Consider the following 17,206-nt stretch of genomic DNA (forward strand, 5'->3'; position numbering starts at 1 on the left):
TTTTTTTAAAATTAATCTTGAATTATTTCTTTAGTTCCTAATTTATTTGCTTATTTATTTACCTAATTATTTATTTAGCAACTAATTTATTTACATTTTATTTATTTATTTACTTATTTTAGGTTATTAATTTATTACTTTGTGCTTTACTTATTTATTTAAACTAAGTTGAAAAGTTGGTTTAAGTTTTTAGTACTTTCTTTTAATATGGCGATTATTCTTACGGAATCCTAAAGAAATAATATGATTTTTTAGAAGTCAAAACATTTTAGTACTTATAAGAATTTTATAATCTTAAAGAGGGTATCCGGTTGCAATGATGTGAACAGACTTTGGGAAAGATGGTTGAAATTCAGTTTAAATGTAGAAAGGGCTAGGTAAATTCTGTTATAAAATCAAATTGTCCTAAAATAGATGGAACATAGTCAAAAATTACACGAAATATTAACATTAATGTGATAGCAAAATCAATGAATAAAAATGAATTCGTCTACATATCTCAACAAATATAATAAAGAAATGGCTAATCGATATCTTATTGACATATTACTCCGAACTCTTTTTGTTGATCGTATGGGTCTCTCAAAAGTTTTTATTTGCATCAAAGTTTTCAGCTTTCCTATATCGTTCCACCTATTTCTTTCTTTTCCTGCAATCTAATGGTTTATGTGAAGTGAGATATCTCTATTGTTTATTATATAGACTTTGTTTATTAATATCACACTATATTTATAACTCTCATGTTGTTTTGAATGATGGACCATATACTACACTTTTTTTTAGGTTTCATTTGATGCTATTTGCATTGTGGCACCTTCCTCATATGACTTTTGAATTGTTACATTAAAAACATATTATTTGTTACTTTCTGTACGAATTGCCATTTTCTTTCTTCTGTCGGCATCGTCTTTGCTACCCTCTATGCCATGTGGCTCTTGTTTTGAAAACTTGTACCACCTGTTGAAAATTGTATATATTACAAGTTAATGAATAAGGTTAAGCATACACCTACTCTATGTATGAATATATACATACCTTTTCTAACATTATTATTATTATTATTATTATTATTATTATTATTATTATTATTATTATTATTATTATTATTATTATTATTATTATTTACTTATTTAAGCGATTCTTCGAAAGTTCATTTTTCCAATATTTAGGACGTATTAAGGGTAATATATTAATACATAATTGATCTGATAAAAAGAGGAATCTTCGTTTCGATGTTACGGATTGTCCGTGAATCCCGGCATTAAGTCTGCAGGGGTTAATACTCACTATTATATTACGAAAGAAAGATAAATATACCATACTTTATTTTTAATCAAGCAATAATCCAACCTGACAATGTAAAATATCTAGTGTTTTTCTATTTCAATTGTGCCCTCGGAAAATATGTGAAGCACTCTTCGTACCTACCCCACAACACTCTTACGGAGGAAATCCTCCCATTGTTTAGGGGGGGGGAAAGTGAACGTCCTCGGCTGTGATGCCAATTTGTCATTCAGTCGTTTGATATAGACGAATGAAGATCTTAGGCTACTTAGAATCGATAACAAGGCAGTGCCAAACGTAGGCCGTGAAATAATTCATTGTTGCAACACTTCCACATTCAACAATTGAAAGATCTCAGCCCCAGCAAGTTGTTCCTCCTTTTTTAAGGGAGATAAAGGAAAACACACATCGACAGCAGCGCCTGCAGGGTCACACTTGAAATACAAAGGCTTTAGTACACTGTTAATATGCACTGTAACACAGTAAACTCTATGAGACGTGGAGTCTACTGGTAAACATGGAATCCGAACCACATGAGCACCCGCTGGGAATTGAACCCGTGTCTCCCACGCCAAGTTTTCGAATTGAATTGGCTGCTCAAGAATTTTTCTGTTGTTACCTATATTCGACAAAGGAATGTCCATGAGGTCGAGGAATAAATATTTAGAGAAATACTTATATTTGTTCTACTAAAATTGTCCACTTTATTTTATACAATTTAACAATGTGGTATATTTTCTTCTTTGTTTACAGTTAAGCCAACAGATGTGAAAATAAGACGTTTCAACAATGACATTCCACTCTCCGCCAACAACACATACCATATTGTATGCCAATCTATTGGGTCACGTCCACCGGCCAACATCTTCTGGTATATAGATCTGAAGAGATTTGAAGACAAGTACATTTCCCAAAATGTAAGTATAATTTCATTTTTAAATCTTTTATTTCAATTGCTGCTACTGTTGTTGTAACTTTTACGTAAACGAATATTTCTTTTTAAATTGGCACAAAATCTTGATTGTTTTCACCATCTTTCAGTATTATCCACTACGTTCATTATATTACATTATAATTACCACACTTCAATTACCACATTTCAAAACACATAACCTACGTATGACAGGATTCAGTGATATACCTGGTACGTAGATGACTGAGATCTAGGTCTGCATGTAAGAAGACAAAATTGATTAGTGATGCCGATTTAACATATTTTCGGCTAAACCTAGCCTATTTGGAGAGGTATTTAGCCATACAAATCTACAAAATGCTTATAGCCTTAAATATAGCTTATTTTATGAAACTCTTTTGCCATTTTTGACTTTTCTTTTATTAACCGTTAAATTAATTCTCAAAATAGTTTCTTTTCCTTTGGGAAAGTGTAATTTTTAAAAATTAGCATATTTGTCATTGTATAATATGGTATTAATTGATTTATCTGTACAGAGGGCGTTTTATTACACAACAAACATTTGTTTTTCATTCTTCTTCTCTCTCCCCACCCACAGATTTACAACTAATTAACAATACTTATCGACTCAAAGAATTTTAATGTCGCTCCCGCAAAGGTCCCATTTGCTACTTTTTAATTATTTTAATTTTCGCATTTCATTGCAAGAACGAAAGTTTTTTTTTTAAATACAAATTTAGTAAACTGTTTGGTTCTTTAAGCCACAGAGGGGCCGCGGTGGCTCAGTGGTAAGAGCGTTCACCTCCGGTGCTTGGGGCTCCTGGTTCAATCCCAGCTCGAGCCGTGTGGAATTTGTGGTGGGCAAACATCGTTCTCGTGAGTTTTCTCGGGGTTCTCCCGTTTCCTCCCACTTCTTTCATTCCTCCATTTCATTCATGTCTCATCTTCACCACCTCCTTTTCCTAACCGTAAAAGTTAAAGATTTCTTCAAGAGACAGAGTTTGTTTTGTGTTTATTAAAGGGAAAAAATAGGGTATCTAATTAGCTTGAAAACTCTCAATGCAATCATAATGATTCGTGTGGGTGTACGGAGAAATAAGAAGTGTTTGTAAGGACTATGACCTGCCGATAGAAGTACTACTGAAAATTGAGATAATGAAAGTCTACATAAGCACAACCAATCCACGATCCAACGATGTTGCATCTAGTTCCAACGCCTCGGATAGCTGCGATTTCATCAGTGATGACTTATTTCAATTCAACTGATAATATGGCTGTTGACTTTCACCAATCAGATGAGTTGTTGATGGATTTTATTGTAATTTAAAGTCATTTATGTTGCTTGTTAGTCTTCAGCGAATAATATTCAACATTTCAAATTTTACTATAACTCACTTATAATCATACACACAAAAAAGGGGTTTAAAATCTAGGATGTGGGTTATAGGTTAACAGTTCAAAATCTAGCCATTTTTGCGTTAAAAAAGCTTATTTTTAAAGGTTATCTACCTATTTTCTTCAGAAGTTGTTGGCAACTCTGGAGTTGACACAATAGGATACTCAGTTCTTGCAGTAGCAACGGAAGCCCAAGGCCAGAAGTTAGTCCCAACCAATAATCTGCTAAATAAAGTATACATAGGCCGGTGTTTATTTCACATTTATTTTCGTGGAGACGCGTTTCTCTTTTTCTTACTTTACTTTTGGTCATTTATTCTTTGAAGATTCTTTGTTGCGGAATGCAAACCAATACTATCCTTTTTTTTTTTTTGTATTATAATGTGTATAACTGAACTTCACTGAACTCCTACCATAAGGGGATATAACCTACCAGCGGGCTTGTAGTATTCATGTCTTTGTGGTGACGTGTAGTCAGCTCTCTTCGCCGTTAATTCTCGTTTTCTAGACCAGGGTTCGCTACTTCTTTCTTTCATATAGTTGTCACTGTGTGGTAGAGGTCTACACGGGCCGGAATTTTGAGCCTGGGCCCGCTTGGCCCGTGAATTTACAATGTGAGGCCTGATCCAAGTCCGAAATATGTTTTAGCATTTAGGCCCGAGCCCGGCCCGAGCTCGTGTAATAATCAAATAAGCCCGAAATAAGCCCAAATTACAGAAACTTAATAATAACGCAAAATTGTATTTTTATTTACAGCAATTAGAGATTTAATTTTGCAGATGTGCTTTAGAAGTTCTTCAGAAAGAACGGTGCAATGTATATCTTTGTATAGTATATTACAAAGTTAGGCCCGAAAAGGCCCGAGAAATATGGTTGTATATTTAAAAATTTATGACCCGGGCCCGAAGTGATATATGCTCTCTAGGCCGGAGTCTGGCCCGTGAGCTCGGCCCGAGCACGTGCAGACCTCTACTGGGTGGACGACCTGATGCCAAGAGTACGAATAGTCACCCATCTCTTTTCTGACCATACACCACACTGCTTGACATCACTGATATCACGATTAGCGGTATTGCAGTGCGATTTGGGCGTTGGCATTACGATGTTTATAGATCAGTGAAAATATAACTATTGAAATATTCATATGTACTATATACACTTGTTTATAAAACTCGACGGAAATATGTAAGTTATCTCGGAAGTATTAGGATATGCAATATATTTTCTCAAGATAATTCTCTTGCACTCGAAGAATGAATCTTTTCTCTGGTAGTTCTAAGAGACAAGAATTGAAAAGAAAAACTTTCAAAGATAAAGGTAGTCGATGTTTTTCAAACACTTCTGTATAAATAGATTCATACGCTATTGCTACATTATATAGAATGGATGTGGTAAACTATTCGTTAGTATTTGTTGGCTCAGAGAAGATAAAAAAGCGCAGATTTTGCCGATTAAAGAGAGAGAAATCAGAAACGATAGAAAAATCACTTTATTGCAACATGTCCTGATTTATATGGGCGTCCGTCCATGTTCACATTCCAAAGGTAAAATTAGGGCCGCGGCGGCTCAGTGGTGGAGAGTTCACCTCTGGTGCATTAGGTCGTTCTTTCGATCCCAGCTCGCGCCAAGTGAACTTTGTAGTGGACTAACAGCGTGTGATTACGGTTCCTGGAAGTTCCCCAGTTTTGTCCCACTTTCTTCATTCTACCATTTCATTCATTTCTTATCATTACCGTCTTTTTTAGTCTAGCAGGCATAACTGTGGGACGTAAAACTTAAGGATCTCATTTCTTTTTAAAAGTAACATTTACAAGTTTTCAAAAATAAATTAGTAGTCAGAAAGCATTTGCCTTTTGCAGTATACTGTTAGATATTATATTTGCACATTTATTTAATTTTAGACATTTAAAAAGTAAGTGTTGAAAGGATGTTAAACGTATATATATATATATATTAATGTTTGGTAAATTTAAATTTCTTGTCTAATATTTCAAACAAATAATTTTCTCTTTCTGTAAGTTATATTATTATTATTATTATTATTATTATTATTATTATTATTATTATTATTATTATTATTATTATTATTATTGAGAAAGTAAAGTATATACTTTCAGGCTAAAGTGAACAGATTGATGTATCGTTTTTAATGTTTCGTGACCCACGTGTTAAAGATCACAAATTGAGAAACAAAGAATACCAGTGCGATGTGTTCTAACGTAGGTAGAAGTTTTAACTGCATATTCCCCCGTGAAACCCAACACTGTAACAACAGTATTATGTGGGAAAATCGAGGTGAAAACATTATTTTTCCATTCAGCTGTACTGAAAAATCATGATACGCCACTGGTAGTTCCATGAAGAATCAGAGTAGATAGGGTAGGATGGGGTAAAGCAGAAAGCTAATTCAATTTCTCAATATTTTGACCTAAATTCCAAACATGTGCGATTCGCGGATAGATTTCTCTCTTACTTCCTGATTTTTTGTTGGTTTCTATTCATCTCTGTTTTTGCTTTCTCCTCTCCTCACCCTCCTGTGTTTCGCATGGACGAATCCAGGGAACCTCTCGCTCTTTCTCACACTCAGTTTCTCGCTCTGTATGTCCTGTTTCCCAAATGGCTGCGTTAAATATTAATCCCCAGGCTGTGTTGTAACGTTCTGCCCTCTCTTTCCACTTCTCTCCTCTGCACCTCTCGCGTTCGTTCAGCCAGCATCCCCGTTCCTCATAACAGCAGGCGTGCACAGTTTAGGCCAGGCTAGAATAGGCTAAGCTAGGCTGGAATCCATCTGTCATACGGAAAGAGACCATTGTCACTAAAGCTCTAGCGCCATCAGTTTTGTCTCAGCTATACGTCATGGAAAATGTTCGTTTTGTTTCTCGCGGAAGACAATTTGTGCTTCCGGACGGAGAGGTTGCTGGACTGGGTTTGACCGATGCGGTAATATTATTATCGCTGCTCAATTTTCGACATTATTTTTGTACCAAATAAGAAAAGGATTTATTTTTCTCTTTTTCATTCTTTCTTTTTTTAAACTCAGGCAATCAATTTTGATCATTCTCTTCGGAAAAGACAGACATATGTGTATATTTCTATACATAAAAGTAGTCACAACTGACTGATAGATCAGTACCTAGGCCTATTTAAGGTTTAAACTAGAAATTTGTATAGTACATAGAATATGTAACGTCCGATACTATTAAGGAAGTATTTTTATATATATATATATATATTCGACTTGGAAACGGGATGGGGGTTGAAAGTATTACAATAAGATGTCCACATCTCGGAATCTCTAAGGTTAGAAATATGAAATTTGGTATGTATAGTTCGTTTCTTCAACCGATGTGCAGTTCATAAATAAAGAATGCCGCCTTCTGCGTGCTCGTGGTATAAATAAATCATCGTCCGAGTGGTCTTGTTAAAAACACCCCCGATAACTAAATGGCCAACCGGAACCATCATTTCAAACAATTAACAGTCGCTTGTCAAATCCTAGTGAAGTCTTAGTTGTGGTAGTTCCAAATGTTGTCCTTTAAGTTAGTGCACGGTTCCCTGTTCCCAAAATCAGCTTACTTATTCTTACATTGCCTGACATTTGTTTCATATTAGTTATAGTATTGGGAAGAAAGAACAAACATAGTGGGTGTTAAGACGTTGAAACCCCGCAAATGCAGTCGAAAGAGGAATGGCGAGAGGAAGGAGTACTATTGTAAAATTCAGCATTGGAACTTCAAAGACATTTGCCGAACTGCACTCTTCTTAAGTGAACCCACTATATCTGTCAAGCATTTTAGTTTTTTTTATGACTTTTGACCTAGAACCGAAGAAGAGATATGGATTGGATTGGGGTTTAATGTTCCTATCAACATCGAGGGTACATGAGACATGGACCTACAACTTAATATAAGATTCAAAGCACATAATCTCCTGCAGGTAGAGATGACATGGGTCAATGAAAACTTGACTCATGACGCACTTACCAACCATCTATCGAGACTCACGACCCACTGAACCCACCATCCACCGTGACCCACTCTGTCCTATGTCCCACCGTGACTCATCACCCACCATTACCACTACTCACCAAAACTCATCAACTCTGACTTATGTGATCCACATCCTCCTTCCCACTGACTAAAGAGTTTACTTTGTAATAAAATAAAACTGTAACTAATCGGAATTCGAATTTCTAGGGTCAATCGCTGAAGCACCACTCTGTTACAATACCGGTGGAACTAATGTTTACGATATAAAATGGTAAAGTGTTCTTTATGGACCATATTAGGATGAACTTCAATTTAATTATCATATATAATTATTTCCTTATTCAGTTACAAATACTTTTCAGTGGAAAATAGGATGAAATTTGAAAGTTTCAGATGAAGGTAAAGTCGGTCAAAGTAAAGGGAAAAAGTGTAAAATTTGACTGTGTCTCGAAAACCAAGTAATAAATCCTATTACTATTATTACCATTACAAATATCAATATCCAATAGTGTCTGAAATTCTTTTTACACTTACATATACTCATCTCAGGTAAGTAAATAGAAACAAATGAAACGGAAGAAAAATGGAGGTCTTGAAAATAAAACGTAGACAAATTCACCAGTTTGTAAAAGATGCTGTCTACAATGTACTAAATACAGAGGGCCGTAGTGGGTCACGGTGAGTGATGGGTCGCAGTAACTCACGTCCTATTGACTCACGACCCACTCCATCTCTGCCCGCCGGAAATCGAATCCGGGTTTCAAGGAAATAAAAAATGCAAGAAGAAATAAGGGTGAGGGTTCCAATTATTGACATCCATATCTAGCGATCTTTTAAGGTTAGAGACACGATATTTGGTATTTGGACTTTCTTTCATTTAAAATAAATTAAATACGAGTACTTTCAGCATTTTTGACGTTTGACGTAGAACGGAAGGAAATGGGGTCGTGCCAGACTTCCGAGTTTAGACGAATTGTATACAAAAGGCACAGAAGAAGGAAGAACGCAAAATATTGTCCAGAGTAACACGTGAGAACATTTGCTATTTTATATATATGTATAGACAGAGATTGTAGAACAGTTCTGTAGTGTTGAAGGATTCACGCTCTCTCGTGAGAGACATAAACGAGGCGAAGGGTCGTAAAGTTTTAATGGTGATTGATTTTACCTTCGCAAATAGTTTATCGTGTGTTTATATATATACACACAACCAGGTATATACGCTATAGACATTGTGTGTGCGTGAAAGGATCTTCCGAGAAGTCGGAATCACCAATAATAACGCGAGAAATTAAGTTTTTCCTACCTTTCATCGATCCTCACATCTCGTAACGTTCTAGTTACGTTTAATAAATGTTACTATGTATTAGGAACATCACATACTTGCTTCTGTAATATACAGGGTGTAGGTCACTTGACAAAAATGTATTTGAAATGAATTATTTACCACCTACGAAACTATAAAATTATTACAGATTGTACTATTGTTTGGTTACCGAGTTGATTTGCTCGGACATTGCACAAAAAACTGCGCTACAGTCATAATATTTTCCTCTGTAGTCAAATATTTAGGCTTGTCTGGTCTAGAAGGATCCACTACAGAGCCAGTCTGTTCAAACCTTTTATTTAAATTATGGATTGCTTGCTGAAATAGAGGTAGAACGTTCGGAAGGTCCTGTACAAATAACGCTACATCTTGGTAAATGTGGTCATGTACACATAATTTGTGAAGTACGAACACACGTTTATCCTTTGATCACTTTCTATTTAATGTCCACTTGTTTAATTAGATTATTTTTAATTTACCCTATCATTACCGTGCTAGGGAGGGGAAGGAATCAGAGAAAACTAAAGACCAATAAGATTCTCTATTGCGGAAATAATTTGCCATTTTAGTTTTAAAGCAAATATTTATCATAAGGACCTACTGCATTTACAGCATATCTTTAAAAAAAAATCTGATCATTTGCTTTCCTCCTTATTAAACACTACTGATGCAAAACCATTACTTTCTATTAGTGGTGGGAACAAAAACCGGTTTTTCGGTTTTTAGAAAAACCGAAACCGGTTATTGAAAATTTTCAAAAAAACGGTTTCGGTTTTTCACCTGGTCCGGTTTCGGTTTTCTTCAAAACCGATTCCGTTTTTTTTTCCAAAATTTGTTCTATTTCTGTCCAGAATGGTGTTTCGTTGTTCTCCGGAAACCGAATCCATTTCCACAGAAATAGTTTTATGTGTTTTCGAAAAGTTTTCACCGAAACCAGTTTCGGTGAAAAACCGAACCGGTTTTGGAGTAAACCGAAATGTCGGTTTTTCGGGTTCCGGTTTTATAGAAACAGGTTTCCGGTTTTTATAAAAACCGGTTTTGCCCATCTCTACTTTCTAGACAAAGGGAGTCCAGATCCTTAAGTTCATAATAATTTCACACGATGGCAGCACACAACAAAGAATATAATTAAATATTTCATATTAGGAACATATTCAATATTTGAGATTTTTGTCTTAAGGATATAATGGACTTTTCAGAAGCCTTTCCATTATGTTAATTCCTAAAATGTTTCGGTTGATTTGGGTAATTGTAAGTATATTATTCCTAAAAACGTTTGTTACGAGATAACTCTCGTGTACAAAGTTGGTTGATGTTCTTGTTGTAAGGCTGCGTCATGAGAGGTGAAAAACCGGGTTATTCTGATGAAAATAATCATACATGCTCATATTTGTTTTGTTTTTATTCAGACCACTAGCGCCACTCAGCAAGTAAACGAGGAAACAATTCACACATCCGCACACGCACCGGAAATGATGGGTGATACAGGGTAATTTTCCTCTTATTTCTAATCGTTTCTCCAACTGCTAGCGCGTGACGAAGAGTGAAACGTAATCAACTGTTCCAACGCGCAATTTACTGCATTAATTCAGTGGCGAAAACTAGGGAAATCGTTTGTATTCTGTCCTCTTAGTTGCTGGGAAAGCGCGGCATTCTGTTTCAAGCCACTTTTCACTGCACACTTTGTTACCCAAAACTTCCTGTTTTCGCCTCTCTCTCTCTCTCTCTCGGTAGAAACAAGTGTATGTTACTAACAGGTTGGTTTCGAGAATATCTCTTTCCCTATTCTCTGTCTTTCTCTGTTAACTGAAGACAACCTACAGTTGTTTAACGTTACACACACGCGCATACCTTTTATACTATTGAAAAAACTTTCTTTGAAAGAAGGCAGATCGTTGTTTCCACCTTACACCTTCTCTCTAATATAATTCGTATCCTACCAATGAACAACTAAACTTTTTGCGGATTGGAAAAGAACTGCGTTGGTGTCTTTGTATGTGTTATATGACCAAACTTCGTTTCTGTTAGTTTGGCATTTTGTTCATGTTCACAAGTTACTAAGTTGCTCTCAAAGTTTCATTAAGTACGTCTCTAAGGAAATGGCTTTTCGTCTACGGAACTTAGAAGTATTAGGTTAAATACGCCAGCAATCAGCAGGTTAGGGGGTGAATTTTACTTTTTTAGAGCTACAAGTAACCTAGTAATGTATTGCTAACTTTGGAACCTGGATCCTCCCTTCTCTTCAGTAGGACCTACTGTATATATTATTCTCTGCCAGACTACTGGCCTACACAAAGGTTCTTCTCTCGTGTGTCTTCCAGCTGAAACACTTTGTATACTGGAGTTACTGCCCACAACGAAAAGTAATGTATTCCACCTACCTCTAATGCTTGCGTGTATTTGCTAACGAGAATACTACAATAAAACCTCATTAATCCGGATCTCGATAAGCTGTACTTCGCTTACTGCGTAAAGTTAAAATGAAAGGTGAATAAGAGATTAGTCCTATATTTCCGTGAAATTTAACGATATTGCTGTGTTCGGCCATTGTTGTAGATATTATCGAAATGCTTAACACAGTAACGTGAGTAAATATCGTCAAACTCAAGCGGCAATTCTTTGATTTCATTGCGACCACAACTTCATAAAACCCATCATTGCAGTACATCACAAAATACAGGACATAACATATGTTCGTACAAGGGCGCCGATTTCTCTGTAGATTTGGGGGAGGGCATCCAGATGCAAAAGGCATATATAGGGATTTAAAGACAAATTGCATTCATATTATAACAAATATTGTATATTCATAAATACAATACAAGGGGGCCCACATGAGCTTTGGGGGGCCCGAGCCCCCCCTCCTTCCAGGATCGTCGCCCTTGATTGCATTACATGTACGGTATTGCTTTAAATTTCACTGTAATAATAAGGATGCATGGTGGCACAATGGTAGAGTGGCAGGGTGCGTGGATCCCTGTTCATTCCCCGGCCAAGTAAATTCGTGGTGGTCAACATCGTGTCCGTGGGTTTTCTCGGGGTTCTCCCGTATCCTACCACTTTCTTATTCCACCAATTCTTCCACCATCATTCACTTACTTTCATCATCATTTTCCTTAGACTAAAGTACAAAATCGTGGAACGTTAAACTGAAAGATTTCATATCATATTTTTCACTGTATAATAATTTTATATATGTATTCCGGCCTATGCCCTTTGAAGACACCATAATTAACACGTTTCTACAAAAGGACTTTTTATGCATTTTCTACTGATCTTTTAGGTTAAGGATGGTCAACCTTTTTATGTATAGGGGTTACTTTTCATTTTAGAAATCACTGTCGGCCTACTTTCATTAATATAGACTAGTGCTGTTAAAATTATTCGAATACGTCGAATATTGGAACATTTGTTCAGATAATTCGTTATTCAAATACATAATTCTACGAATAATTATTCGATTGCTTATTCGATTAATAAGTTTTGTTCGAATTTTCGAATAACAGATATTTGAAGGATCTATTATTCGAATTTGAATACCATTTATATATATTTAATATTAAGATATGTAGTTTGACTTATTCTAGCGACATTCTTTCCTGGCAACTTTCGAAATCAAATTTAACCTTACTTGCTTTATTCATATTTCAAGACAAAACAAAATGTTTTAATATCTATTTAAATATGTTTTCTTTTTCATAATTATTCCTCTTCGCATTTTCTGAAATACTGGTTAATCATTTTTTTAATCTTTCTTTCTTCACGATTTCTGGAAGACATTGCAACTAAAATACAAGGCTAGCATAAATTATCCATTCATTTTGAAAAGGTAATATTTTGAAAAGCATTACACGTACACACATGAAAGATATATGTAAAGAACCACAAGCAATCAAGTTTACACACCCCCTACAAATTTTCAATATGTGCCCCTTTGGTGACACGACACACGTCCAGATGATACTCGAACTCATTCCATACATTTTGTAGCATAGTCCTGTCAATTATCTGCACTGCAGCACTGGTGCGTTCTTTGAGCTCGACTAAGGATTGTGGTAGTGGGAGTACAAGATCCTTAACGTACTCGCACAGGAAAAAGTCGTAGAGCGTTAAATCAGGAGATTTCGGAGGCCAGGGGGAACAAAACTAGGTCATTCTTATTAATACGCCCAATCCAGCGACGTGTAAGTTCATCATTTAGGTAGTCGCGAACTGGAATGTGCCAATAAGGGTCTTGTTGGCGAGTTGACCTTGTTTACGTACCTCCACTACTGCATTCCTTAGTCGAGCTCAAAGAACGCGTCAGTGTTGCAGTACGGGCTATTGACAGGACCATCCTACAATATGTATGGAATGAGTTCGAGTATCGTCTGGACGTGTGTCGTGTCACCAAAGGGGCACGTATTGAGCATTTGTAGAAGGTGTATAAACTTGGTGAAAATTTGGATCTTTTTATGCATCTTTCACGTGTGAATGTGTAATATTTTTGAAAATATAGCATTTTCAAAACGAATGAATGATTTATGCTAGCCCTGTATTTTGCAGACATAAGGGGAATTCACTGCCAAAACATTAACCAGCAGAGAAGGCACTGCAACATTAGTTGTGGCACTATTAATCTATACATCACCTCGTGCCAGGATTCTGTAGTCACATCGAGTCCAGTCTTACGATTACGAATCTCGAGATGCGTCACTGTTGCTATCTGAAAGTCATTCTAAAGCGTTCTTGGAGGATTTGAGAATAAAGTAGACCTTACAGTGTTTGAAACATCATAATTATCATCATCATAGGGAGTCTGCCATTATTGGCAGATCACTTGCCGTAGCTGAGAAGTTTCCATCTTCTAAGGTCTTCATCTAACTTCTTTGTCTTCATGTACGATTTTTCTGATTTTAAACTCCTTCGCCCCTCCTTCTCTTTCCTGCCCCCATATCTTCTACCAGTTCCCTCGTGATACAGTTCCTTCTTAGCCACTGTCCCAACCAGTTTCTCTTCCTCTTCTTTATAACGTTCTTTTCTCCCCCACCATTTCTAAACTCTCTTACTTGTTTCCCGCTTGAATTCTCTCCATTCTTCTCTATTCCCATATTTCGGAAGCTTCAAGTTATTTTTGATCATTTTTGCGTAATATCCATGTTTCCCATACAGTGCAATACTTCACACGAAGCATTTTATGAGTTTTTTTTTTCTCAACTCTTTATTCAAACTTTCACAAAATGGTCTTTTCTTCCTTCTAAAGGCTATTTCACCATTCCTATCCTTACTTTTATTTTTCCTACACTCTTCATATCATCACTAATAATACTACCCGGGTATCGAAAACTATACATTTGTTCTATTTTCCCCTCTCCTACTTCTATATTTGACACCGACAGCTTGGAAAGTGATTGCCATATTAATCCGATAGATGTGTTTCTATATAATCGTTTATTCATTAGCCCGCTAAAAGTAATTATGAAAGCATAACAATAACCGGTACATAAAGTATAATACACACCACCGTGGGCTATCTTTTACGACCACAAATGGAACGCGGTCATCTCGGCCATCCTTGTGTTAGGTTATTTAAATTAATCCGGATTTCAGATAATCTGGGAGGGCAACTTATCTCCCCAATTAGTTCGGATTAAGAAAGTTTTACTGTATTGTCAATTCCTGTGTTACATAATACATTTCTAGAGCGTTCACCTTTGGTGATTGGGCTCCCGGGTTCGATCCCAGCCTCCGCCAAGTGAACTTTGTGGTGGACAAACACCGTGTGCGTGGGTTTCCTCGGGGTTCTCCTGTTTCCTCCCTCTTTCTTCATTCCACCATTTCATTCATTTCTCATAATCACCGTCTCCTTTAGCCTAACCGGCATAACCGTGGGACGTAACACTCAATTATTTCATTTTCATAATACATTTCATATACGATTTTCAAAACGAACTTGAAAAGTTCGTTACTGAGTTCTGTATGCCAGTGTGTGTGTGTGTGTGTTTTACGATTTTTTAAAATTTTGAATCCTCCATTCGATCCATAGTATCAAAAACTGTCTGAAACAAGTGATATAATTTCTCGCGTCACTCTTACCGTTCCCTAGATATTGGTAAAAAAAATTCCGATTTCGGAAGATTTAAGGAGCCATATCTCGGGAACCGTTAAGTCATAGAGAGATGATATTGGTGTTGATCAATGCCTAAGAGGATGGTGAACATTTTGATACAAAATAGTAACCGGTAGTCACTGGTTATGTCTGCATTTTCAGTATATATACGGTAATAACAAGTGTCAGTTCAATATAGCCAATTCAATAAATCCCCTAATACGCAGGTTCCAAATATGCAATGTACATTATCTATTGAATTTAATCAAATAAACTTAACCCATTAGTGCCCAGAATTCCCCAGTGGTATTTTGAAAAGTTTCTTTCGCCTATTTGGTCTTAATAGTACTCTAAAATAGAAATTAGAATATTTTTGAAAAATATTTATTTTTTTCTTGTTTTTTAGGCCGGCAACTTAAGTTGCCAAATGGCACATACATATTCAGAAAAGGGAACATTTTGGAAAGTTACAATTTTGAGGGAGAAAATACACTGTAAAAACATAACTATTAAAATCAAATTAATCCTTCCTTTAGAGATCTTCAATCCTTCCTTCTGGAGTCTTTGAAATCAATCCAGTTGAGTCTTTCTCCTCCAAATACATTGTAGTCAAAAACAGTGCTAACCTTACGTCAATATATCATACAAAGAAAATGCAACGATGCTATGATGAAACAGACTCCAAAGTAACTTCATGGTTAAAATCTGTAACGTCAATCCATGAATTTCTGCGCTATAACGAAAAATTGCCGTGGCAACTTAAGTTGCCAAGGGGTCGCAATGAGTTATACAATTTCATATAAATTAAAAAAAAAACTCCTTTTAAAGTTCGTTCTGGTATCGCTCTTCGAGCATTCTCAACTGGTTAATCTTATTTTGTTTACTCGTCTGATTTTTCTCTGCATGCGGCGAAGTTGGGAACTAATTTCATTATTTACAAGTTGTAGCAGCAACATAACAGGTTCGCCAGAGGTATTAGTTTCTTGAGATTTCTTTTATGGTCAGGTTTTCGAAAAAATCAAAAGAATATAGACAGAATCAAATTTGCGTGAGAATAGTGTGTACATATTGCAAGTCGTTTTGCGAGAGATATGTAAAACTATTTGATATGGAACAGGCACGTAGCCAGGATTTCGTGAAGGGGGGGGGGGTCCGTGACATGAAGTACTGTGGTCATCACACGAGGGGCTCGATCATTCTAAAACTATTTTACTGGAACATATATTGGTTTAGCCAGGATTTCGTAACGGGGAGGGGGACATGAAATTCTGAAGGCCCAGAAGCTCGATCGATCTAAACTACTTCACTATCAACATATTGTTATTTGGACAATAAAATGAGAATATGTTGGCAATTATTTTAATAACAAACTATGAAGAAATCTCGAGTAAAATAATAAAAAAAAAAAAACGTACTGAAAAAGATTTTACAATATTTACTTCCTTCCTCTGTACATTCAAATATAACAATTTTCCTTTCATTATGACCTCAGCTATTATAAAAAGTAGATATTCATTATTATAGAAAGTACATACTCAATAATGTCTTGTAAAATATTTTACAATATCTGCGTTCCTTCCTCTGCTGAATCTAATGTTAACAGAACTTTCTATACATATTTTTTTTTTGTTTGTTTTTATTATTCTGTCAACTACTGTCTGTTCCAAATAACAGGTTAAAGGAGCAGTAGAAAATTGTTTTTGAAATAACATGTTTGATAGTGCAAGGTTGCGATTACGAAAAATTATGATAAAAAATGTCCACACTGTTACGCAACGGCACTATGCTTTCGGAAGCTTGAAATCTTCCTGACTAGTAGCAGAATTCTGAGAATTCCGTAACTTTTCTAGAAATTTCAAATTCCCTGACTTTTCCAATATATCTCGCTCACCGCGCCACCATGTATCGCAAGTAATACATATCTCCTCATAAAAAAAGTGTAACCAAAACCTTGCTGTAGTTTTTTTTTAATTTTTAACGCTGATCCTTCTTTTTCTCATTTCATTTTGTTTCATCCTTCCTTAATTTTTTCATTTTTGGTCTCGAAGGGGGGAGGGGTACGGATCCCCCTCCCTTGCCTACGAGCCTGTATGGAATCAAACATTAAAATATCTAGATGGCTGCCTGACCTGAAGACGGCCTGGCAACCCTGTAAAGGAATACAGAAAACCATTCCTGCCTTCCCTGCCACCACCCCCTTCGCCCAGTGA

General features: G+C 36.0%; 1 protein-coding gene across 1 annotated transcript in view; it reads left to right on the forward strand.

Annotated features, from left to right (window-relative positions):
- The window catches only part of side-VI (sidestep VI transmembrane protein), a 740,122-nt gene that overhangs the window by 625,820 nt on the left and 97,096 nt on the right, over positions 1 to 17,206 (forward strand). Inside the window, exon 7 of the mRNA XM_081732407.1 lies at positions 2,038 to 2,201. Within this exon, the coding sequence (XP_081588533.1) occupies positions 2,038 to 2,201 (164 nt within the window). The remainder of the gene's footprint in view (positions 1 to 2,037; positions 2,202 to 17,206) is intronic.

The sequence above is a fragment of the Thermobia domestica genome, chromosome 11 (assembly GCF_964235325.1).
Source record: "Thermobia domestica chromosome 11, izTheDome1.hap1.1, whole genome shotgun sequence".
Classification (NCBI taxonomy): domain Eukaryota; kingdom Metazoa; phylum Arthropoda; class Insecta; order Zygentoma; family Lepismatidae; genus Thermobia; species Thermobia domestica.